General features: G+C 39.8%; 1 protein-coding gene across 5 annotated transcripts; it reads left to right on the forward strand.

Annotated features, from left to right (window-relative positions):
* Positions 1-93: 93 nt before the first annotated feature.
* Positions 94-26,381, forward strand: wdr90 (WD repeat domain 90). 5 transcript variants are annotated; one of them, XM_053866465.1, is made up of 44 exons: positions 94-234; positions 313-354; positions 450-541; positions 831-1,007; positions 1,378-1,492; positions 1,563-1,739; positions 1,828-1,954; positions 2,949-3,016; positions 3,101-3,213; positions 3,342-3,536; positions 4,550-4,603; positions 4,688-4,756; positions 4,827-4,937; positions 5,401-5,546; positions 6,488-6,545; positions 6,736-6,851; positions 9,228-9,377; positions 9,472-9,602; positions 9,679-9,795; positions 10,542-10,777; positions 11,763-11,899; positions 11,989-12,119; positions 12,601-12,731; positions 13,367-13,528; positions 14,012-14,137; positions 14,779-14,912; positions 14,997-15,037; positions 15,915-16,019; positions 16,597-16,770; positions 16,861-16,943; positions 17,012-17,114; positions 17,519-17,640; positions 17,939-18,095; positions 18,297-18,487; positions 19,745-19,913; positions 19,995-20,109; positions 20,416-20,593; positions 21,174-21,296; positions 21,512-21,677; positions 22,506-22,636; positions 23,901-24,044; positions 24,391-24,507; positions 25,774-25,858; positions 25,943-26,381. In XM_053866465.1, exons 2-44 carry the CDS (start codon positions 342-344, stop codon positions 26,098-26,100), a joined length of 5,448 nt encoding a protein of 1,815 aa, XP_053722440.1. In that variant the 5' UTR covers positions 94-234; positions 313-341; the 3' UTR covers positions 26,101-26,381. The 5 variants fall into 5 exon arrangements, 4 of the variants coding, with proteins under 4 accessions (XP_053722440.1, XP_053722444.1, XP_053722443.1 ...); XM_053866469.1 differs by having other exon boundaries at positions 3,342-3,530; XM_053866468.1 differs by having other exon boundaries at positions 3,104-3,213.
* The last annotated feature ends 115 nt before the right edge of the window (positions 26,382-26,496 follow it).

The following is a 26,496-nucleotide window of genomic DNA, read 5'->3' on the forward strand; positions in this document are numbered from 1 at the left end:
AGTCTATTGTTGAACGATGGTGAATTAAGCACTCCATTTCCCAGTAGCCTCTTCGCGCCTTACACTGATACGATGACGTATTTCCTGTTCGTACTGGACGAGTGGCGGCTGAAGCGGGAAGACTGTCAATGTACCCGGTAACTTGAACTACTAAGTGACAGCTCTTCGTAGCGTATTCAAAACGCCACAGCTTTGTCTTAGCATATGTATGGCGTCGCTGAATCACCTACAGCGGTAAGAGCATTTCCCTGAAGATGACGTTTTATCTTAATTGTGTCGAGTTAGCATAGTCTAACTTGACTACTTTGTAAGGTGACGCTGAATCAACAAGTGGATTTGCAATGGCCTCTCAAGGTAAAACAGATTTGAACTGATTTATTGTTTGATATTATAGTTCCAAGTGCATTTAACCAATAATAAAAACGCAATTACCACTGAATCCTTTTCAGGTTGGCAACATCCGTATGTCAACATTTTTAAACATGTTAAAGTAGAAGAATGGAGAAAGTCGGCAAAAGAAGGGGATGTCTCCACATACACGGTATTTCTTCGTTTCTGAAAATGGCCAAATTCTCTGTATTGTAAATAAAAAAGAACTCAGCGTCTCTTGGTGAATAAATTCAACTGTTTTTTTTTTCTCTTTTTTTTTTTTTTGCAAATGTATTGCTTGCCTATGATCAGTTATATGGATGTTGATAAACTGCACTTTTTTAGACTTCAGATGTTATTATTTACAAAATGTAAGGCAAATGCTCTGCACTGTGTCAAGTACAGTTCATTACTCTTTGGTGTAACGTACATCTTCCTCTCCTTCTTCTGAACCATTGCAGGACAAGACAATCAAATGTTCGGTGTTCCGTATCCGGAGTTCTTTTACTGCCAACAGCTATATCCTGGTACCAAAATACAGCCATCAGTCTTTAGGACTGACAGGGCGGTATTTTTATCTCCTCTTCAAGCCTATACCGAGCACTTACTTTGTGGTCCACCTGGATGTTGCTGTTAAGGTATATTATTCAGATTAATGGTTTGAAAAATGTCTACGTGACAATTCTTTTGATGTGTCACCTGTAGCTCTTTGACTTATACACTTTTGATGAATATATCTAATCACCCATCTGTAGTACAATAGTTTATAGAGTGAGTTCTAGAATGTGAAAAATGAGGTGGGTAGAAAGCTCATGTTGGTTGAGTCTATGATTCACACCAGTTCGACCTCTGAGATCTTTGTGTTCATTTAAGCTTCCCTGTGGTGCAGTTAGATTAAATGAAATGTAGCAACCTATGGTGAAGATTTTTTTTTTCATCTCTGTTGGATGTTGTGTTTTAATGGAAACAATGCTCACATTATTTCCTTTATTTAATCTCCTATGGTAGGAGGGCCAAGTGGTTCGCATCTCCTTCTCGAACATGTTCAAAGAATTCAAGTGCTCACCAACATCGATTCAGCTTCCTTTTGTTTTTGAAGAATCATTTGACGTAGAACATGAAGGTACAGCAAAGTCTGCCAGACATGCTCAGGCCAACACAGTTGCTTTCTAATGTTCACGTGGAATTTGCAGCTCCAGGTGTTGTTGGTCAAACTCCGACCAAAGTACGTTGGATCTGTCTGACCTTGGATCTGCAGCACACACTCTCTGCCTTCATCAACTGCTCCTACAATTACTTAAAGACCATCAGACTCTGTTCCAACATGTCCGTTAAAAACATGTTTACCAGTCATCTCCAGCTTGATCCTGGTGAGTGTCTTAATGTGTTCCTGAAAAATGTGAATTTACTTTTCCTATATTGTTACCTTACCTTACCTAACTAACTAACTTCCATCAGGTCTTTCCTTCAGCGAAGCAAAGATTAAAGGTCTGAAATGTCCTTTGGGGTCTGCGCCGATGCCAAGGGATATGGTGTTCCCTGTGCCCAAAGGAAGACAATGGCATGAAATCTATGATTATATCAGGTGCGTAGTGCTCTTGACATATTAGAATTGACCAGATATCATTCTAGCACTTAATAGTATTCACTATAAATCCTTGACAACTTATGGTAAAGACAAAGTTGTTTCTACCATATACAGCATGAAGTTGATTTATTTATTGACTATATCTGAAATAGAAAGCGATGCAGCTCTTATCACTAAGCGGAAGAATTTGCAATTGCTTTTTTTCTTTTTTTGTGATGATTGTTGTTCCCTTTGTGTCTTCAAATGAACTTTGCTTGACGTCAATCAGGACAGGTATCACTCGATGTTATTGAATTTGGAATGATGTGTCAGAATTCTGACTAATGTTAAAATGAGCATGCATATAGTAGGGTTGTTGTGAGGTTCTGACCTTTTTATCTGGTTTCCTCCTAGTCCTTAAAATTGTGCCCTGAGATGCACTGGCGACATAACCATGGTGTCCCTTTGGACAGGAATATCTATGGTAGCAAATAGAACTTAAGCATGATATTCAACAGTGCTGTCTTTTTGTGATTGTTCTTGAGTGGGGTTGAAAATAATGGGAATATGCAGTATGTCTTGTGTGCATTGCCAAGGGAAAACTAGTACTGCGTAGAAGAATAAGTGTAATCAAGGCAATTTGTACCATTACCAAACACAATGCACATTCAGCGAAACTGTATTAATAGATTGAATTGGTCTTGCTGTCAACAATTTTTATATTCATCAGTCATCAGACATTATCATTGCATCAGCAGTTGTTCTCTCAAGTAGTTTGAACTTTGAAATTGAAACGCTTGGTTAGATAAATGCTGGCATGATTTTTCTATATTCATTTTGGAATGGTGATTATGTATTTGTTTGAGGTATAACAACCCCCAAATCCTTGAAAATTTAAGTGAAATTAAAATTGATCAATTTCAGTCAGCGATCATGTGTAATATTTAGTAAGAACTTGTCCAGATGATCAGTCCCTTTGGTGATAAGTACATTTATTTCTCTTTTTCCTCAGGTTTCCCTTGGATGAAGCAAAAGTGCCCATTAAGTCCATTCAGAAAAGAAAACCCACTCTGGCTTGTGGTAAATATCAGTAATTTGTTCTTTATTACAATCTTGTTTGAGGTATTTTTGATGCCAATGACACACTCAGATTTCTTTTTTCAGTAGTTGTTCCCGCCCACTCATCTCCCTGTAATGAGGACCCTCACTGTGTCGGAGATGGCGAATCACGTCATGATTCTGTGTCGGCCGTCAAGCAGCTCCCACCCCCTACATCTGTAAGACAGAATGGTTCTATGTCTTTTGAATGTTTTGGATTTTTTGTTCTATTACAATTGTATTTTTAAAAGTTGCAACAAACTCCATTCATGGTTTGTCACTAGTTTGTTTTACGTGCATTTTTAAGCCTCAACGGATGAATCATGGAGACAACTGGCTCATTTATGATGATGATGATGATGGTGATCAGGATTCAAGGTCCAACTGGTGCCCGCTAACCTCCAGACCTCCCTGTAATTCAGAGGGTGATGGCATTCATGTGTACGTTCACCCGGATGGAGAAACCTTAGAAGACAGTGTGGAAAGTGAAGAGGAGGTAAAGGTTGGTTTTGTGTTATCCATCATCTTTTGCTAAACATCAGCTAAAACCTTGCTCTATGGTCAGGCTGAATCTATTTATTTCAGTTCCCTCTCTCACATTGTAAATACCTTACATGACAAATTATATGACCTTGGTATAACGTGGCTTCAATATTGATACATAATTACTGTTCAGTTAATAATTTGTCTTACATTTTCACAGGTATTAAAAAGGAGCACAGTGAAGAACAGTTTTTAAATTTTTTGCCACTATTTTCCCACTTCAAGCTATTATTTTCAAAAGGAGGTGTGTGTCTCTGTAAGCCTGTGTGAGATCTTTTATTTCTTTTTTTGATCAGTGAGGTCAAAATTGTCACTCCCAATGAGTGGCGAGGCAGCTGTTTTTATATTCTCTGCACTACCAGGAACCGTCTCCTAAATCAGTAGCAAATGATTTTGTATTGAAAACTGGTTGAATGAATGAGACATAGCTCTATTCTCTGTCTCCTGCTCATCTGCCTATGATGACAAATCACTCCGAAAAAAATATGAATCAGGTTTATTGGGGATCAAACCAACGCTGAAACTGAGTCTCAGTAACTACTATGTCATTGTGGACCGTTTTGTACTATTACAATTGAAATTGCAATCATGAACAAAATTCCCACAAAAGGAAGTGGGCAAAACACATTGCGTTTTGCTCTGGTTACCGCTCCTTCATGTGATTTACAATGGGAAGAACTTTATGAAGCAACTTCAAAACAGAGAGTGGTAATGATGCTTTATATGGAGAAAGACTTCAACATTTGAAACGTATGAATGAGTTTGAGAAGTTTGTTCCGCAGGATAGGTCCCTGTTAAATGATGTTTCAGAGGAAAACATTTAATGACAATCTGAATGTTTAAATCTCCCTGTGGCTCACCTCCTGTCTGTCCTGTGCAAACATTGATGAAATAGTTTCTTTATTGTTCTAATATCCATGTAGAATGTATTGTGTAAATTTTTAATAAACTTTTTTGCTGACCTTGTTTTAGTTGGCGTCTGTCCCTGTTGCTGCTGAAACAGCCTTCTGTGAGGAAACAGAACAAGTAAGTGCATAGAGAAAAAAAAGTTTGTTTTTTTTCCTCATAGCATTAAGCCCTCTCTTTTCCCTTCGCTCTTCTTCATGGCAGAAACTGCAACCTGACCCTATTCTAAGACTCAGTCGAATCATTGGCTTTGGAGGGGCAACTACCAATTCTGTGAGCATACTAGGGGAACTGTTCAAAAGTATTCTCACTGCATTCATGCAAAATTATGTCTCTTTCCCAGGTACTGTGGACTAAATCAGGAGATTCTGTGGTATATCCATGTCATGCAATCATTGTTTGTATGAAGATTTCTACAAAAGCACAACGATTTTTCATCGGTCATACTGATAAGGTAATTGAGGATTTGTTGGGTTTCTAAACCGGTCCTCAAAGGCCCGGGCTGGTGCAGGCTTGTGTTCCAACCGATGAAGCATATACAGTTCAAACGACTGATAATCCACTGACTCTTTAGACACCTGATTGATGAGAAAGCGCCATCTGGATTTGTTGGTACTACAACCTGCACCCAGGCCTTTGTGGAACAGTCATTAAAAGTAGCCAGTAGTAAGCGGTTTTCAACCATCAACTTCACCCAGATTATGATTTTTGTAATGACTCTTGCTTTCAGCAATAAAATCCAAAAGGTCTTAATTTCATCGTTCATTTAACAATGCGGAGGTTATACAATTTTCAATTTTGCTGTTTGGTGGAGACAAAAGCGGCTGGGCTCTTTTATGTAACCATGTTGATGTTGGGGTATAAATATCAGTCTATTCTGCTTGCGTCACTTATTTACTGGCATGTGTTTATTTTAGGTGAACACAATGGCCTTGAATGGTGAAACAACTTTACTGGCTTCGGCACAGACTGGCCAGCATTGTGTCATTCGCGTGTGGAACTTCAACAAGGGATGCTGTCTGAGTGTGTTTAGGGTTCGGGCTCATGTCATTACCTCACTAAGGTATGTATCCTGGGTCTTGGTCCCAACACCATCTTCAATTATTTTTGTATAAGATGACACTGGTGAAGGGTTGCATTTTAAAGTACCAAGTACCATGAAAACAAGAATCAGTGATCTAAACTCAATTCACAACACATTTAATTAAATAATGAAATATTGTGTGTCTCAGTCACAACTGAGTTAATCAAGTTTTTGATACAACTGTGTTACTTGTTGCTTCGTTTTGATCAGGTGACGTGATTGAGCTGCAGGACGAAAGTGGAGTTGTTTTCAACTAACTTTCATTCATTCATAATAATTACCCAGTAATTACTCAGTAGTCACAATCACAACACAAAATGCAATCATGAAATGTAATAAAAACTACCTTTGTGTGTCCTTCTTGCATTTTTTGTTATACCAAGGCTGGTTTACTGTGACCTTCTCCTTGCATTCATATATGAGACAAAAGCAAAATGTCAGATCCTGGCTGTGAGAGTTTTGATGAAGCCCTGAGAACCGGCCAGAGACACGACATTATTGGTCTCTGCATTCACTTTCTTATTGTTTCAGAAGATGTAAAGCTCTTGATATTTTGAGTCTGTGATATTTGTCTGATTTGCTTTCACCACATCTCCCTGACTTCTGGAAGTGATGATCTGTTAGTAGTCATCTGTGTGTCTGACAAAAACATACAGATATCCTTGACCATTATGTGTGGAAGCAGCAGCCTGAATCTGAATTATATCAGATTTTTTCAATACAGAGGTTAGATGTGTCTTTTAAGACTGGCTCTGGCTTATAATTGCTATTTTGGTATTTATTTTAACTTTGCCACATTTTCTTGTCAAACTATTGAGTTGTTCTATGCGATATTTTGACCTGTATGAAAATCATCTCATGAAGAAAGATCGGTCAATTGTTGCTGTCTCCAATGAAGGTTTTTGTTTTTTTCCCCTCAGTTTCTCATATGACGGCGGCATTCTTTGTGGCGTTGGAAAGGACGGACAGCAGAAAACAGTAAATTTCACGAATGTCTTCATGATAATTAGTAATGTATTTCATGTGGTTGTGAAACCTTGAACTTGGAACATTAACCATTGACTTAAACCTTTTGACATATGACAAAAAAAGTAAATTCACCTTAAAAAATGACTCTTTGTTGCTGTGGTCTATGACAGCTTGGGTTTATTTATATATATTTTTTCAGTTGGTTGTGGTGTGGAGCACAGTCACTGTAAAACATGGACAGGTGAACATCCTTGCTAAGTCACACGTTGCGGTGGACATCCATACCATGAAGGTCGACCCATTAGATGACAAAAGGTATCCATACTTGAGTATTCATTTCAATGTTTAATATGTGGATTTGCAGGGTCTTCGCTTATAGTTGCCAAGTGATTGTATGTGTCCATGTAGAAAGAAAGCAAATAATTTGGAACTCTTGATATGTCCATCATCAAATTCCCTTTGCACCACACTACAGTCCCTGACAAAAGTCTTGTGACACAACTGCTTATAACTTAACTTTTAATTAATCGATTTTAGAAATGGTTCATATGGAAGCTAAAACCTTCCCTCACAAGGTGAAATATCCCTAAATAAATCTGCTTCACTGTAGAAATATTGATCATTTAATGAACACAAAAATGTCATGTTTTGTCGCCTACAGATAGTAAGGCAAATAATTGACTTCCAACACAACATGATGCTGCGGGACATTAGTGAGATCCCCTTACTATCTTGTATGACTATTTTGAGCTTGAAGGACCGCATCCATGCGGTTCTGCTATGACTCATACAATTTGTTGATGAAATTAGCAAGGATAGCAAAGAAAGCAGTCTTACATGCCTCCCAGAGTACATCAAGGTTCTTTGGTTCAGTCTTCCATGCTTCCTCTTTCTTTGGCCAATCCTTCAGGGTGAATATTAGGCATGTTGTCAGGTCACAGGTCTGATGTGCTGGGGTTCTTTTTATACGCACCCACTAATTGACTGATGCAAAATTGATCGCAGGTGAGACTGTAACTGTAATGTGGGACTGGGTGCATCTCAGCAGACTTTGCCAAGCAGAAAGCTTTTCAGCATTTGGGTTTGGCTTCGATTCAATCAGATGGTTTCCAACGGGAAGCCGTGCCGCGAAAATGTGCAGAGCTTCTTTAGTAGTAACTGGAGTGGTGTGGATCGTTCAGCCAAGAAGTCTGGTGATGAAAAACAAAGTGGATCCAATACATTTACCAAGTAAAAAGCTTCTTGAGGCTAATAACACACTGTCCACTGAATCGTCACCATGATGTAGGAGCTGCCGTCACACTTGACACGGCAGGCAGCCAGCAAATTCACCTAATCAGGACCAAGCATCAGAAATAATAATATAACTAATAATATAAATAGGTCCAACTGTCCAAATAAACTTTTGATTTCACCTGTCAGAGTGAGAGACCGCTGCTGTTTTCACACTGACTCATGAACACAACGCATACAGTGCACAATCTAGATCTAGCAACGCCTGTGACGTCATTGTGGCTCCTGGCGTATCCAGTTGCCTGTCAACAATTTCTGTTGGCTGCGACACACACACACTCCCAGTGTGACATGTCACCAGGCAGAAATCTCTGCAAAACCACGGCATGTCAGCTTCGGGGCTGTGAAGCTTCTAGTGGAAACCAGGCGTCATATATACTTGTATGTGCTTGTGCTATGCTATGTGCTAATGGTTCCCTTTATCCTTCTATGCATATATATTACAACTAGCACACCACAAATATTAAAATGAAAATGGCATTGAATAAATAACTAATGAAAAATGGCACCAAATATGCTTTGATCTTTTTTCCTAAATGCACTGTGCTGTTTGCTGTTATTTCATCTACAGTGAAACCCTTGTAGTCCTGTGCTTCCTTACTTAATTTCGTCCTTACTGAAGGAGATGGTGCTGTGCTTTGGAGGGGTGGGGGCACTTCAAAGTTTCTATCATCATTTGTCCTTAAAGATATATCTCTTGAATTGAAAATTAAAACTTTATTGTTTCATTGACATCATGAGAATTTTCCATTCCAGTTAAAGTTCATCCATAATGTCACATTAGCATAACTTGATGTATGCATGATACCTCTGGCTGGCTGGCATGGGGGTCGCCTTGGTGAACCCCCTCAGTGCTCAGAGCTGTCTCAGGGCAAATGAGTTGAGCCTTGACATTAACTGAGATTGTTGATGCTCCAAGCTCTGAGAAACTTGCTCCCTCGACCGTGCAGCAGACGTGTCGCTACACTCCGGAATTTAAAATGGCTAATCCTGTCATAGATATCTTCAACTGAAATTGAATTAGGCTTGACACTAAGTGGATGAGTGGTTACTGATGTGGCATCACACAGTGCAAATTGAGAACATGCAAAGCTTTGTTAGATAGAAGAAAATGAATTCAGTTATGTGACTAGGTTTGATCACATGAGTTATCTGTCTCAGGTGTCTATTTTGTTGTACACACAGCTTCAACCAGATGTATTTTACTTGAAATCAATACATCCTTCCCACCCGTTAGTCATATTGATAGTCATTTGGCTGCTCATGATATGGCCTTAAATTTTATATTTAGACTGCCACAATTCTTCCCTGTCTTGACAGCAAGTCCTTTTATTACTATAACAGCAGATTGAAAGGATGAAATGTGTGAAGACTATCTCTGAAGGATCTGTCTTTCAGGATGGTGTCATGTGGTCGTGACAATATTCGTTTTTGGCGACTTCGAAACGGAACACTCCGGTCATGTCCAGTTGATATCAATGGACATCACTTATCGGACATTACAGATGTGGCGTTTGAGGAAGGCAAACTTGGGGATGAACGTACACTGTAAGTAAGGGGAGGCTGATCAAAACCTTTAAGTGCCGCTTTGGAAGATGTGTTGTATCATGTTGGTTCTTTCTCTCTATCGCTCTGTCTCCAGATTTGCAAGCAGTAGGAATGGTCACATTATTGAAATTAACTACAACAGATCTACTGTTAAACATGTGAGAAGGTTATTCTCTGCACCAAAGCAGGGAACAAAGAACGAGGAGCAGCTGACTTTCAATGCAGGTAGCTGTGACCCAAACTTCTCTCAATGCTTGTTTACATCACAGATATTCATATAGTCCCTTTTCTTTCCAATTAGGTCCAGGCATCGCCATCACCAGTATCAGTGTGTCCTCATCGTTCTGCGCCACAGGCTCTGAGGATGGCGTCCTGCGGCTCTGGCCCCTTAATTTTTCTGCAGTCTTCTTGGAAGCAGGTAGGCCCATCATTACATGACGAAACATACAAGAATGCTGAGCCGAATATTGACACTCCAAAGTAATGAGGTGAGGATTTTCTGTAGGTTTGAATCATTAAATAAAATCATTCAGTGAATCCATACCCTCATACTTTTGGTGCATTTCAGTGTGTGACTCAGCAAACAACATACTAGCGAAGAGATTCTGGCCCACTTTACTGATTTTAATTTTTTTTTTCATTGAACAATAGATGTATGCATTTACTTTATTTATTCCAAATTAGGGCAGTTTTATACAGTGCAGTAGAAACAAACAAGCAAAAGTGAAACATACATTATAATAAGAATAATATAAAATAATAATACAAATAAAAAATCCAATATAATCTAAATAAAGTAAATACACTATAATACACCAGTGGCAGTGTAGAAGAGTTGCATGGCTCATTGGAAAGATGGAGGCAGTTTTGATGTACAATATCATGTGGTCACTTAAGTAAGGACCAATATACTACAACACCGAATTGGCTTTAGATGAGAGATTAATAGTTAATTGAACAACGGAAATATTTTTCATATACTCACTGAAGCTGGAAATTGTGTGAAATATCATTGTATTGTATGCCTCAAATCGTAGTGGTGGATTGTTTTATTGTAAAGTTTTGTACATTTACAAAATGTTTTCTCCAAAGCGAAGTTTTTGTGTAAATCATTTAATGAAGATCCATTCTGTTTGTGTTGTGACTGATCCTGGTTATTTTCAGAACACGAGGGACCAGTAAGCTTGGTGTCCATTTCACCAAATGGCCTTCTGGTCCTGGCTGCCACAGTAACTGGTGTCCTGGGATTCCTTGATGTGAGCAGCCGCGGTTACAGCACACTGATGAGGTCCCACACAGACACTGTACTTGGTTTCAGTGTGGATGGTATTCGCAGACATCTTACGACTGCTTCCTCTGACGGAACAGTGCGTGTTTGGAGTATGGATTCTCTGCATCAAGTATGTTCCATTTACAGCGTCTTCAACTGTGTTATGTGATTCAATACCCAAATGGAACAGTATCAGTTTCTTTTTCTTTGGGCTTCTCCCTTCAGGGGTGGCCACTGTGGATCACCTTCCTCCATCTCACCCTGTCCTCTGCTTCCTCTTCTCTCAAACCTACAAACCTCATGTCCTCCTTCACCACCTCCATCAATCTCCTCTTTGGCCTTCCTCTCCACCTTCTGCCTGGCAGTTCCAACCTCAACATCTTCCTGCCAATGTACTGGCTCTCTCTCCTCTGTACATGTCCAAACCATCTCCATCTAGCCTCTCTGACTTTGTCCCCTGACCATGTGTTGTCCCTCTGATATACTGCTTCCTGATCCTATCCATCCTGCTCACTCCCAGAGATTTTATTTCATACATTTTCCTTTCTTCAATGGGAATTATGCAATTTGCTAAATACCCATCACTGGTTTAAACGTTTATGAACTATTACAGTCACAGTCACTATGTCCGACGTCAACTGATTGCTAGGTCCCCACACCCCTCCAAACACAAAAACCTAGGGGAAACACGGCAGATGCCTTTTTCATAGTGAAAAAAAATAGATCTTAAAAATATATATTAAATATAAATATGTATATATGTATTTTTAAAGGTCCTCACAGTGTGTAGGCCCATGGTGAATAGAACCAGTGGAATAATATGTTGGAGACTTCAATTATATTTGCCATCAAAAACATGTAAGACAAAGAAAAAAAGAAAAACAGAAAGGGACCTCTCGAAAAATAAAGGGCTTTTATATTCACTAAGAACTTCACTGAGCAACCCGGTGGCACTGCTTGTATGTTCTGACTGAATCAGTCTCCTTGTAATTACTGAAACAATGATTTAACCATCCATTGAACCAGAAGCTGTAGTTCATGTATCCAAGCATCGATTGCTCTTGATCTGTTGCAGCCCGGATGCCTAACTGCCATTACTCTGTTTTTCCTGTCAGTTGTATGATTTTGTGTCTGAGGACCATCCCTGCTCAGTGACCTTTCATCCCAGCGAGCAAGTCTTCTCTTGCGGCTTCACATCTGGTGTCGTTAGAATATTTGACATCTCCACCGCCAAACTTTTGGCTGAGCACAAGTGGGTCTCTTCTTAGAATATAGGTGCACCCAAGTGTTTTTTTTTTGTGAGTTTGTTTTTTTTCTTGATACTGACATCATCTGTTTCAGGCAGCACAGTGGTGAAGTTGTGGGTCTTGCTTTCTCACCTAATGGAGACTTGATGTACAGTGCCGGCAGCGAGGGTTCTTTAGCTCTCTACGATGCCTGTGAGGAGCAGCACGGCGTGGTCAGGGTTGCGTGTATGTACATTCATGTTAAGTTACTTCATTAAACTTGTAATCTTTGTAAAAGCTTTACTTTCTTCTGCAAATCGATTTTGCATGTTTTTGCTACTTTTGTATTTGATTGAATTGTATTGATTTGCATTTTATTATATTGTGTTTTATTTTAATTATTTTCAGTCCTATCCATCATGTTGATAAAATACTAAAACATCTCAGGAGTGAGAGATCAAGAGGACATTTTTATCTTGAGTAAAAGTACTTACCAAAGTAAGTACTTTTTAATGCAAATAGTGATAGTAATCTCAATACTATTGATTTTTTTTTTTAATCGCACAGAAAATAGACATCATGAATTAAAATCAGACATTGAGCAAATGGGGAGTACATATTTACCTATACATAAAATGGGATGAATACAACATTTAAAGCAAATTAAATGTCAAGAATAGAACTGTTTCTCATTAAAGATTTGACCTGATTGTTTTTGACCGTCCAGGTGATGTGGTTGCACAAGGAACTCTGCATGCTCCGGAGGCTCTCACTGTGAGCAGTGACGGCTGCTGTCTGGCATTTGTGGGACCCACGGAGCATATTGTGACCATTGCTGACGCACATTCTCTGGATGAGGTACCTCCATCTCTGTGCCATTTAAAGATAAGGGTCACTGAAATCAGACAGCTTCTTCCTATGTAGTTTTCTACTGAAGATGATTCATCTAGTGTAAACCACTTTCACTGGATTCCCAGGATCAGGAAGAACTAGAAATAGATCTCCAGATGTCAAACAGAAGAACAAGATAAGGAAGAAAAATTAGATAAGATGGCACGAATGCTGTCAAAAGAGTTCTACACCTCCTACCTGACAAAAGTGTGTCTAACCTTAAACCAAAATTAAAAAAAAAAGAAAAACAAAGTTATTTTCCCTTTATAATCTTAAGTGGTAATAAAGATAATTATATGGCAATAGTCTATGTAATAACTAAGTTTTGCTATATGCTTTTTAGGTATTTCTTCCTCCAGAAAACATGGAGAAATGTAGAATACACCACCAACAAACCATGTATCTTAAAATGATCTGCACACAGGCAGAACCTCCCCACATACACACAGGCACACCCACAGCTTTGTGTAAAATCGTAACTAGCCCAATCACATAGTTTCTCTGACTTAATGCACCAACCCTCCAAATGAAAATCACCTGTTTGTCTGTCAGTGCTAATTTCTTTTTACAAGTAAAAACTGAAACTCATTCACTTTTCCCAGTTGCATCAAATACAAGTCAGCAATTTGGATGTGCACAGCGCCAAAATGGATTCTGCACTCAAGCTCTGCTTCTCTCCGGCCTCAGCAGAGCATTTGTTGATAGCCACGTCAGCGAACGCTGTCCTTTGGGTGAGCACCAAGATGGCACAGGTGCTCCGGAAGGTAATTACCTTCAAAGTCTTTCACGCAGATGCACAGATATACATTTTATTAAAATCTCCATTGCCATGTGTTCCCTCATACATTCAGAATAATAATGTGAATTTATCACAGTTTATACTAGTCTGACGCTCCTATTAAAATATGATGTTATGGTATTGACTGACGATAACTGTGTCATGTGGTAGCTACTTGATGATGTATGAGTATACCACCAGCATCACAACACAACCAGCAGCCACAGTTGGTACAAGTCAACAGGTGGTCCATGTTTGAGTCTTGCTAAGTTTTGAACCCATTTGAACTTGTCTCCTCCCAAAAGACCAGACATCTACTTAGTTACTTTGCGATGACCCCTTGTGGCTCTTTCAATTAAGTAGGCTATGTAACATGACCATTCTTTTGTTTTCTGAAAAAGACTGTGACGTGACATGAATGCCATTGTTGTATAAGTTGAATTTGTCTGCCTTTCTATGATCTCCACAGATTTCCAATGTGCACAAACACCAGTGTTCCTCCATGGCTGTGAGCAAAGCCAGTCAATTCTTGTTGACAGCTGGACAGAACACTCTTAAAGTCTGGCATTATCACATGACCCATTTACACCCACAGGTGATTTTTTTGTGTACTGTCTTTTCCTTTTCTCTGTTGTTGTTGTTAAGGGAAATGCAGACGTCGTTATATTGGCCTTTTCTTCATCTCCTGGGTTTATTAAAGAGATATGAAGCTCATGTTGTCATGCTGTTTCATAATTATCCATCCGTTGTCTTTCTCTTAGTCATCATTCAGTTGCATTAACCTGCTTTTATGCCACAGCTTAATTGTTGGGATAAATAATACGTATAATATGAAATTATCTGGTTTATTTATTTATCTGGTTTGTTTATTTATCTGGTCGACCATCTGGTGGACCAGTGGTGCCTGTCACACCACAGGAGGGTGAGTTGTCACACCTTGTGGTGTGTTGTGGCCAATGTCTGCGCCCCCCAAGTCCCCTGTCAGAGTCTCTTCCAAGTCCTCATGATTGTACGCATTGCCTGGGTCTCTCATGCTCTATCCTTCATCAACTTGTCTGCAAGAACCAGGGACATCTGAACCTCCATCTGGGACAAGGGTGTCCAGCCTAAACATCAAATCTTAAAAGCACTGAATAGTTTATGCTTTGGATTTTTGAAAGCAACTCAGTCAGCTAATTATTGTGCATGGTGTATATTTTATTGAAATGTGTCTTACTAAAGTGTTCTATGTGTCAGACATTTATAGGTCCCAGTCAGCCTATCAAGCAGGTGAGCTTTACCCCTGACCAACTGGGTGTCATCTCAGTTGGTGATGCTATATTTCTTTGGGATTTTCTGGCCGCCCCTACTTCCCTTTTGACCTCTAAGGGGTAAAGCTTTTTGTTATATCTCTTTTATTAATGTTATCCAGGGTTTAACAATGTTGAAGGTCTGTTCTTGGCATTTGTTTGCAGATCGCCACTCACATTGGACTCAATCTCTGCAGCCACATCAGGTAAAATGTGTTTTTCATCATGCCAAAATTTTAAAATCAATTGAAATTAGAAATGCGCCAATCGACCGTCCGCCGATCATGATTGGCCGATCTCAGCGTGATCGGTGAATGCAGATCACAACGACCGGCTCTGACGAAGCCACGCTGGTTGTGATGCATCCACTCCTCCCTACTCGCTGCTCACTCTGCAACAGCATGTCTGCTGTGGAGGTTCTTTCACTCTGTAAAGTTTGCTTCCTGCAGCTCATGCACGGGAAAATCCTGTACAGGGAACCACGTTAAAAGGTATCCATGCCACGAATTAAGTACGCTATTTAAAGCCCCCGCACTTCATGGAGCGCCAAGAGTTTTCGGGGCTCATGAAAGTGAGACCACTGGTTGCTCAGCAGCAGGCTGTTAGCGCAGCTAACGCTTAGCAACACCCTCTGGTCCAAGCGTGACATTCGGAACGCTAAGCCAATTGCTGAAGAAATAATCATTTATTTCACGGAGCTAAATAACCAGCCGGAATCTGAAACCTAAAACATTTGCCAACCTCCGTAGTCGGGACTTTAATAAACACAGAGGTGGAAAACAGCTGCTTCTGGTAAGTGCTCTCCCTCTCTCTCTGAGCCCCGCTATAAGCAGCTTCATCCAACTGCTACGTCTCACGTCGAATAAAATGCTTTTCAGCTGTCCTTTTGACCAAATAGTTGCTGCATTGCGCATGGTTTTTCTATTTTCTTCCTACTTGAAGAGCTACTGTGTGTAAAAACATATCTGAATTAAAATGACTTAATGGTTCATTTATCACATAATGAACACAAAAGGTCTCATCATTTTGATTAACAAATTCATACGTAATGCTTTTTGTATTTTCTTATCACACTTCTTGCAGACAGTATAAATGGATATCAAGTTTCCAATGGAGTTCCTCGGCAGACAGCTCCACTACCGGCTTCATCCCCACCGCGGCTTGATACGGACAATGTTGATCACCGTGGTGAGACCACTAACCTGATAATTCCTTCTGCTGTGTTTAATGCAATTGAATCACTGTAACAAAGCATATTTCATGTGTCTTTGGTGGCACAATGTGGATTCACCAACATTTCCATTTATTCTCATCAGTACAGCGTCTTCATGTCTGTCACAAGTCTTAAGAAACTTAAACTCTAATCTGATACGGTTGAGCTCATTGAATATGTGATATTTATCAAGAAATATAGTGATAAAATAGGCCTGGCAGAGCTATCATTTAAGATGGGTTATTACCTAGGACATAATTAAAATACTTGATGATTTCTGAAGATTAACCCACACATCATTCTAGAGCTTGCGTTGTTACAAATCATAAGATGATGATGATGATGATGATGATGCTGATGCTGATGCTCATGCTGATGCTCATGCTCGTGCCTTGAACAGGTTTTCCACTGCCACTAATCCTGCAGGCTTCTCTGTACGATAGATGAGTCTCCCTGGATGAGGTGGAATTCTACTGTATTGACTATGTAACTGTTGAAGTGACGTTTTTTTTGGCTGCACATCCGTGACTTCTCTTCCACCAATTCCCAAAGGTTCCATTGAATTGACATCTGACCAGCGTGGAGGCCACTTGATTAGTACACAGACTTCAACATCTGCTCCAGTCACAGATGCTGGCCCAGGTTCATCTCTTCACTCTCAATCCTTCCTCCCAGTAACAGAGCTTCCAAGCGCCACTCCCAAGAATACCACTACAACCAGTATTGGCAAGTCACTGCTCTATCTATGGCCAGTTTTGTGTTGAGTTTGTCGATTTATTCAGTGTTCAATTCCCATTTTGCTATTTTTATTTTCAGCTGAGGCTCTGAGAAAGAAACCACATCGTCCAGATTGCTACATACACTTCATCCCATGTTCAAAGTCTTTGCGATCTGATCAGGTTAGAAAAAAAAATCCATGCTAACATTATTTTGGAAAAGTTTCTACTATATGTCTTGTCCTACTTAGGCCACGGTGGCTTCTCAACAAGGGGAAGAAGGTTTAAGGCTGCATACAGTGATTGGATACAACAGCAATGGGCGTGGCAACATGATATGGAGTCCAGAGCAAGGTTGGCATGTGTTTTTTATGTTGAAGAGGAGGTTTCGAATGCCAAATTTGAAACCAAATTTCTAGATCAGTATGTATTTATTATTAACAGACAGGTCATTTTCTTAATGTCTTCAGATAATACCTGCTCAGAATGTCCATGTTGCGTAGTCATTTCCTTTCCTGCCATTGTGTATAAGGCTCAATAGAATTCTATTGTTTGTACGTTGCCACCAGACAAGTATTCAGCCTAATAGTCACATGACCTATCATACTTTTCCTTATGTGACATCTTAAATGTTTCCATTCAAACCTTCCAGTGCAAATGGTGCCAATTTTCGCCTCAAGTACTTTGAATAGTATTAAATCGGTTCATTGTAAAAAGCAACTGTGTGAGTGGTGATGAATCATTAATGCATCTTTTAGGATTATTTGCATACTCGTGTGGGAGTGTAGTGGTGATTGAAGACCTGAACACCGGCCGTCAGAGACACTTGCATGGTCACAGAGAGGAAGTCTTCTGTCTGGCGATAACAAGTGATGCACAGGTGTGTTTTTTACATTTGTTTGTACAGTTACTTTGACACTTTTTAGGTAGCAGTTTTTGAGAAAGATATTTCAAAAGGAATTCATATTTGATGTACATGGACTTCCTGTCACTTACAAAACAAATATGTGCAAATGGCTTCCATTTTTTTCTTTTTATTAAATATGTATTTCTTACATGAACTATATGAATCCCTCCTCTTCACAGCATGTTCCCATGGGAGAATTTAGATTTTACTTTCTTTTGTTTTGTAAATTTCTTTTTTTTTTAATGTACTCTTTGCCCACTCCAACTTCCAGATGTTGGTGTCTGCAGCATGCGCTGGTCACCAGAAGTTGAGCAACATATGCATTTGGGATGTCCCGACTGGTTTATGCTCCAAGTCCATCTCCCACCACGGTGGGGCTGTGCAGAGTTTGACTTTCTCCAGAGATGATCGATTCCTTCTCTCTATTGGTATGTCAAATTAAACCAAAACATATTATTGCAACATATTACATGCATAACATATTATTGCATATTGCAACATGTCCACAGTGCACTTTTGTGTGTATTGCACTCATGAGGACAAATGAGTCAAAAGGGGACACATCATGTCCTAAAATTGTACTTTCCATAGACCATTTGCTTTTAGGTAAAGTGCTTCTCTGCCTGTAGGAGACTTTTCTAATCCAGAACTGGCCCTGTGGAGTTGCTGCACCGGCCAGATGTTGTACAGTGTGAGTGTGTCGGGGTCGGTTCATGCTGGAGCCTTTAGCCCCACAGCAGCCAGCCAGATGGCCTGTGTCGGTAGCAGAGGAGTTTACTTCGGCCTTCTCCACAGCCGGGGCCTTCAGGTGGAAATGAAAGTACGTACAAGCCAAGTGCAAAAACTATGTTTGTTTTTTTTCTTCTAAAAGGTGTCTAGTGTTCTCATTGTTGTTTTTATTGATCTAATTAAATACTTAGTTACAGAGTCATGGATTGTAAATTAGTCAATCCTTCCTTATGATCACTGCTTTGTTTATGTGTGATGGAAGATATTATGAATGACATTACAATTCATCACATTTATTTCATTCCCTCTGAACCAACGGTCACTTTGAGTGCTATACCAAAATGTGGAAGATGAGATCTGTTGTATAAATCCATGGTCCCCAACAGGCGATTCCACCAGCCAATTATTTGTGGCCCCTGAACTGTTAGTCCTTAACTTCTTAGTGATGACTGCCGATGTGATGTGAGGAGCACATTTAAATTATCACAACTCCTCTAAGGCTAATTAACCATGTCTTTGTTTGATTTTATTTTTTAAGTGCAAGTTAAAAAATGCACAATTCTTATATTATTGCAATACTGATATTTTTAGTATTTCTTAAACTGTAACCCAGCAGCCGTTGATTTAAAAAGCCAGTACCACCATGATCAGTCTAGCCTAACCAGGATATCAGTCCAGCTATGGAATGCTGATGCATGTCATCTGACTGTCATGGTGAGGTGCGACTGTGATTTTACTTCCTTTTTTCCCCCCAATATGAATAATAGCAATATTTCATATACCAATATGATGAAAAGTAAGCAACCAAACTTTCTCTGATGCAAATCTTTGTTTGTTGTCCTCTTGAGTCCGTATTGCTCCTTGAATACTTTGCACAAAACACTGTTAGTGTGGTATTGTTTTTAAATTGTTTTCCTAAGTTAATGGGACAATATGCAGTATGTATCAGTTATCAGTAGAGTATAGTGGGGTGATCTACAGAGTGTCCTCACTTCTCTCCGTTGAAGTGGCCAATGAATTTCTGAATTATTTTTGCAGTACTGCCAGCACTCCCTGTTTTTGTAATTGAGAGGAAAGGTCCATTTTAAATCCATCAGTTTTTGTCGCAACACACGACAGTCTTGTCAGATATTAACTACAGCAACAGAAAATCTCAAGGAAAATAGAAACAAACTACTTTTTTCAAACACTGAATTATTGTGATGAAACTGCTAATAAATTAATGACAGGGATTTATGCGGGATGGGACATCTCTGATAATTACATGTTGTCATAGAACCATATTTACATTTATTCTGCATTAACAAGGTAATGCAATTATTAATAGACGTGTTGTTTTTGTTTCCAGCTCCAGGGTGTGAGAACACCTGCAGCACTGGGCAAAGTGGAGATGACTGCACTCTGTTACCACACAGACTGTCTTCTGTTCACAGCCACCAACAGAGGACATGTTTGTGTGTGGGATATCAAGACTCATACCTGCTTCAAGACCTGGGAGGCTGATGAAGGAGAAATTGGTACAAAATTACATTCTCAACCGAATGCATTGCAACTAAGGTGACAATTTTTGCATAAAATTCCAATGGTTTTCCTTGAAGGAATGCTGCTGTGCAAAGGGAACCGTCTCTTGACAGGCAGCAGTACCCAGTGGTTAAAGCTGTGGGAGGTCGAGGGCGTGGAGCCTCAAGAAAAGGTCTCCTATAAAAAGCACAGGTTTGTCGACTAGTTTTTCCCATTTTTTCTTATGTTAATGTATGTAAAAAACAACCACTGTGTGGACATAAAAGTGGTTTCTGCTTTGCATTTTGTGCCGTGTAAATGGATTCCATTAAACGTACTTTGTCAGATAATGCCAGCCCAACAGGATATTAAAAGGAGTGTCTTTTACTGGACATAGCATTGGGAGATTCTGATTTGATTTGATTGATTTGATAGTTTTTTTATGAAACGATAGAACTTTAATCAGTGGCTAACCATAGACAGCAGGAAATGACTAATTCCATGCTGTCATCTTTTCAGTTCCAACAGTGAAACTCCTGTGGTTCTGAAGCAACACTCCCTAGACGGCGCTATAATCAGTGCTGCATTCGATCACACGATGGATATGGGCATCGCAGGCACCACCGCTGGGACATTGTGGAACGTCCACTGGTCACAGAATAGTGTTTTCAGGCTGGTCACTGGCCATGATTCAAAGGTAAGCATCCTACTTCTGAAGCAAGTAATATATTTCCAGACATTATGCACAAGACACATACTTGATGTTGGTTGGATGAGGTTCACTGGAGGTTTAGAACTTTTCTTGTATGCAGTTTAATAAGCTTTTATAAGTCAATCGTTTTACTCCGAACTTCATGGAATGTCGTGAAAGCAGCCCTACTTACAGAAAAATAAAGCACAGCCCATTTCTCATGCTCAATCTCCCCTTTCCCTGACCCTGACGGTTTAGCTCTTCAGTGATGGTTAAATCTAGCACAAGGTGCACAATTAAAGGTTTCCTATTGGTCAGCACATGGTAGCGCAGCTATAGGTGGGTTTATGAGTGTGTGAACATCAGCCATAGCAGTGTTAGACTTATCTGTGTGTGCCAAAATCAACTGAGGAGCTTCCACGATGAGCAGGAGAAATATTGACAGCAGTGCTTAGCGTTGCAGTACCAAACAAAAGTAAAGATGCACTGTTCCAACTGTACACCTCATTAGTTATCCAAAATAGTTTCATGTTTCATTAATAGCAACTACAACAAGTAATCGGATGTCTCTGTTTATTTTGTCCAGGTGAATGAAGTGGTGTTCAGCCATGATGAGAGCCATTTTGCCACCTGCACTGAGGATGGCCGTCTGAGGGTTTGGTCCGCCCCGAGCAATGAACTGACTGTGGAATTTCAAGTTCTTAAGCAGGTACGATTTGTCGGCATTACTTCCATAGCAGCCAGTCTTCTATTAAAGGGTCCAAGCTAATAGTAAAGTATTTTATTTAAAATCTTCTTCTAATTTCATCACATTGGTGCATGGTGGTTTGTTTACTGTTTATTTATCACCAACAAATATTGATTATAAAGAAAAGAAAACAGAGCATTGGAACCTGTCTGATCATTTGAGTCTGTGTTTGCCAGTCATGCCGCTGTGTGAGCTGGAGTCCGACCTCTGTGGCCTCCATATCATTGGCAGCAGGATACAGTGATGGAACGCTTCGCCTCTTCCAGCTCTTTCCTCCAGACATGAAGATTAAAGTAAAGCCATATGATGTGGCTGTTTCAGCCATCCAATTCTCTGCTGAAGGTGAAGTTGAAGATTTCCAATACTTTCCCTGCTTGTCTTGGTCATCAAGGACATCTCTCTTCACGTTAGTTTATATATATATATATATATATATTTTTTTTTTTTTCTGTCACACCTTGTAGTTCCTTCCTCCCTGCTAGTTGTCTGTGATTTCTTCCTTTTTTTTGACTCCCTGTCTCTAGTGTTTTTGCTTATCCGTAGATATCAGTTTTTCTCTTGCTTCCATGTGTGTTGTGAAACTACTCTTTATTATCAACCACCTTCTCTATCATGGTGATGCTGTCTTCTCTTTCTCCTAAACACAAAGATAACATTACCTTTTTGCCTCGTGCTGTTCCATCATCTTCTCACTGTTTTCACATTCTTGTGTTCTTATTGTTTCTTTCGTCCCTCTTATTGAACCATTTTCCATCTCCCTGTCATTTTCTCTCTCAATCTGTCTTTATAGCTCTTGCTCTTTTTCTTCTGTTACCATGTCCTATACTTGATGTGTCATTTTTTTGTCTTTATGTGTATGTTAGTTCTTCCCTTGTTTTCTCCCTTCTCCCTTTCCCCTTTGTCTTCATCTCAGGTTCTCTTTCTTTTGCTCCCTTCTTTGTTTTTTTCTTTTCAGTCTCTTTGTTTTCCTCATTCTTGCCCATGGTTTTTTTCACTTCCTTCAGTTGCTGTCATGTCTGGCAATTACTTAAAATACTTAATCCTTGCTACTGCAAGTTACTGAAGTTTAGTCTTAGTTTTCTAATGCTGTGTGTGAAAATTGAAATAAAAAAGTATACGATTGTTCCCTGTGATTATGCTCTTGTAATTCCAGGTTTGTTCTTTCCTCAGGTCATGTGATCCTGACAGCAGGAATAAATGGTCTGATTGTTGTTCACTGTGTCATCACCGGTAAAGTTATACGTCTGTTTAAGGACCACCAGGGAGCTCAGATCAGTAGCCTTCAGTGTGTGAATGAGCAGGTGAGTCACAGAATCTCCACATGACGCAGACAAGTTAGAAGATGGTTCTTGTGCAGTTCACCTGCAAGAACTCTTCTGCAATCTGATTGGTGTACACTGTGGCAAATGTTGCTGCAGCCCGCCATGTCGCCACCGATTTTGTGCTTTGCATGCTGCCATAAATACATCATGGATCTTCCATCCACAGGTACATTTCGAATGATCCCCCGAAAATGTCATCTTCTCCGGACTGTTATTCATCAGTCTCATATATATCATTAAAAGGTACAAGGGCCAACTGCATTTGCCCTTCATGTGCCTGCATGTTTCAGAGATGGAAGACTGACTGACCTTTTCTCCACTGAGAACTGAGTCATGAATGATTGGGTAACTGCATTACTAGATCACTGTCTTGCTGTATTCATGATTATTGCTTCATCTGGCTATGATATCAATTTGCTTGTTCAAAATCTTTTGCAGAATAGAGAGACAATGACATGATTTGAGGAGTGTCTTTTGTGGCTTGTGTGCTATTTTAGTAGTTGAAACCTTATTGGGCTTTTTTACTGCCTAATGAATTCAATGAATCAACAATAGAGCTCTTTAACTTAATGTTTACATGATATAATAAGTGTACCCTAATATTCCTAAGTTTCACATGACCTCTGTTAGGGTCTGAGTAACGTATTGCCTGGTTATCCCGGTCTGCGCCACCTGAATTTCTCCTCTGGGACTGGAAGAACATAAGGATTACATGCACTTTAGGACGAGATTTCAATCATATATTGTGTCCGTCAGATCTCACCGTGTGGAAGCCATGGTCAAATGCGCCCCGGACCGCAATAACACAGATCATTTATCATCTTCTGGGCTGCTCCCAGTTTTACAATAGAATGTAATTACGATTACCATATGTTGTGCATGTTGATGACTGTAAGCTTTGTCTGGTGAAGCTGATACAGTAGCTGGAGAAAGATATTTGACGTCACTTTGCTGATAGTGGCAGCCTGTATAACTACAATGAGGTCACCATGGACTCGGGCAGTGTTAAGATGGAGTGAAGCTCTCCTCGGACTGGCTGGTACTTTTCACCAAAATATACACTTGTTTGTGACATTTGGATATTGAATATGTACTGTGTTTTTTTGGAGCATCCAGTTACAATCAACACTTCATCTTATGTGTCTGTAATGAAAACGGTCTGATTGTTCGCTCCTGCATGCAGTGAATCCTGTTAAGTTTGACATTTGAATATATTGAGGCGGGTTCATTTTGTCATTCTCAGTGTAACCTTGCTGGATTTGAGGGAAACGAAATGTGGTTGGCAGCCAGCGCGGACAGACGTGTCAGTGTATGGGCAGCCGATTGGTTGAAGTCAAAGTGTGAGCTGCTCGAGTGGTTGTCTCTCCCTGCACCGGCCTATCTGGAGGTGAGTCAACTTTCATGGCAATGACTCCTCATTGTTCAGGTTTTCACTGTGGGTCTTCCTATGAAGGATTTTTAGTTGGACTGAAATTAAGTAGAGATTCTCCAGGAGTATGCCTGCTGTTATGAAGCGTATCACTACTCAGTTTCAAGATTAGATGTTCGCCCTACATTTCAAAGCTGACAAGGATCAGAGATGAGGAACAGCCTGGCAGTCTTCAGCGTGCGTATCACCTGAGCGCTACATGACACGACCAAACGTGTTGTCTGCTGCGCTCTAGTGGCCTGGTAACATTTCTGAATTGAGGTTCATTTGAATGGTGAGATCCTTTTCCTGTGTTCTGTTCCAGGATGAGAGCCCACCTCCCAGCCTGGCTGCCTTCTGCCCGGGGGACCCCAGTCTGCTGGTCTACACTGGTTACGGAGTAGAGAAAGAGATGTGCTTCTACAGTCTCGTGAAGAAACGGGTAAGAAAAAGTAAAGATGCAGGTGCAGGCAGCCAGGAAAGTTTTTGTAAAATCACCGATTTGTTAGTTAAAAGTATATTATTGATGATTGCTGTGATTATTCTTATGCTTTTGCTACTTTATTAAAAGCATGTAGTTGTACTAAATAAATCTTAAGCCTCTGATCTGATTTACGTAACAAAGTCAATGCATTCTTTCTATGACAACCATAGAAGTCTAATAGTCTTTGTTCATCATTAGTCTGGCCTTTGAGCATACAAATAAAGTAAGCTGTGGTTCCATGTTTGAAGAATTGAAGATCTTTTTCTATCATGTCTTGAGAGAAGAAGCCATTCATTTAATTGCTTCCACCTTCTTCAGTGCACTTTATGCTGGGTCTCAAGGGTTTGCTGCATCATTGTGACTGGCACAGAGCATTTCAATCATCCACCTATAAGTTATGAGTTACTGAGCTTTATAGAGACATTTCACACGTCAATTTGTGTGACTGGTCTTTGACAAGCATCCTCAGCGGCAATGCAGATGCAATCAGATTTTATACCTTGTTCAAATGTGTGCATTTCCTTGCACACGGATGAATTTTAAAAGTAATTCTAGGCAATTGGTCCCTTATTGTGCTAAATTTACTTTTTCTGATATTTGGGTTGTTTTGGGTATTTGGTTCCTCAGCATGCATGTAATGAGAAATTTGTTATTTCCCTGGGAAACATTCCCAAGGGATTAATGAAGTTTTGCTTTAAATAAGATGGCATGTTTTTGAGTTAGATATGGATTTTTTTCTTTTTTTAGTTTTTGTCTGGCTTCCTACATCGTTTTTTTTCCACTGCTCGGCTGGGCTCATGAGCAGGGCTGCATCCCTGATTTGTCATAGCCATGTCAGGGTGGTCAGAAAATTGGCTGCTTTAACTCGACCAGGACAAAGAATCGTTTCTACTGCAGCGTTTGTGATTTCTGGAGTATTTCATTGAAGAAATGCAGTGCTCCATTGGAACACAATGTTTATTTAAAAGCCCCTGAAGTGAGCATGTGTTAACTTAGAAATGCATGTCACAAACAAGATGAAATTGCTTTGACTAACCACTGAGCATTATAAGCTTCACATGGAGAATCATGGTATGAGTGTACGGCTGCAGCATGAAGAGAGAACAAATAGCGAATGCACTGTGACCGATTGGGGTTAGCTGCACCTGCGAGAGCAACCTCACTGCTTTCTGAGTTCCTTGACTTGGCATTAAATGTCTTGCTGCTTGTGTTTTTTCCCTCCAGATTATCAAAAAGATTGCACTTCCTCACTGGGTCACATGCTTCAGCCTCTCTCCTCAGAGTGAGCTCATAGCTGTCGGCTCAAAAGGTATTGTCGATGTCCATCTTAAGTTCCCTCCTGCGCTCCTTCTATGATCACAGCGGTTTCAATGTGCAAATCATCTCTCATCAGAACGAGTCCTGAAGTTGATCAAGGGGAGCAGTGGCAGGTTCCAGGACTACTTGCAGCACAGTGACTATTTGCAGTCGTGTCACTTCTCTCCCTCGGGGAAGCGTCTTTTCACTGTGGCGCATAATGAGATGATGCTGTGGGAGGTCTTGGGTCTCTAAGTTCGGAACCTCCCCTGCTTGAGAAGTTGTTGTGGTTCAAATGTTCTTATGACTTTTCATGCAGACTTCCGAAATGTATTTTTGTATTTATTTCAAGAGAATGTGATTTTTTTTTTTTAGTTGTCATCTGTTTTTAAAAACAACCTGTAATTATTTAGAGATGTTATCATGAAACACATGTACTGCCCAACCAGAGGGAATCATGTCAAGAATTTAAAGAAAGTCATTTTGTCATATTCAACTTCAAATTTTACTCTTTTCTCTATGTACTATTATGTAGTTTCTCATTACAATAAAACATTTACATTGACAAATATGTTCTATTGGTTCTTTGTTAATGTTAACTTGTATTTCAGATTGTGTATTTATTTTTTTATTTTTTTTTGACAAGTTAGT

Source organism: Synchiropus splendidus, chromosome 5, assembly GCF_027744825.2.
Source record: "Synchiropus splendidus isolate RoL2022-P1 chromosome 5, RoL_Sspl_1.0, whole genome shotgun sequence".
Lineage (NCBI taxonomy): Eukaryota > Metazoa > Chordata > Actinopteri > Syngnathiformes > Callionymidae > Synchiropus > Synchiropus splendidus.

Bases quoted from the DNA above. Each gene is read 5' to 3' on its own strand.
- wdr90 (XM_053866465.1), top strand. The intron at 6,852-9,227 runs GTATCCATACTT...TCTGTCTTTCAG, and splicing joins GACCCATTAGATGACAAAAG to GATGGTGTCATGTGGTCGTG. The intron at 19,914-19,994 runs GTACAAAATTAC...TTTTCCTTGAAG, and splicing joins GGCTGATGAAGGAGAAATTG to GAATGCTGCTGTGCAAAGGG.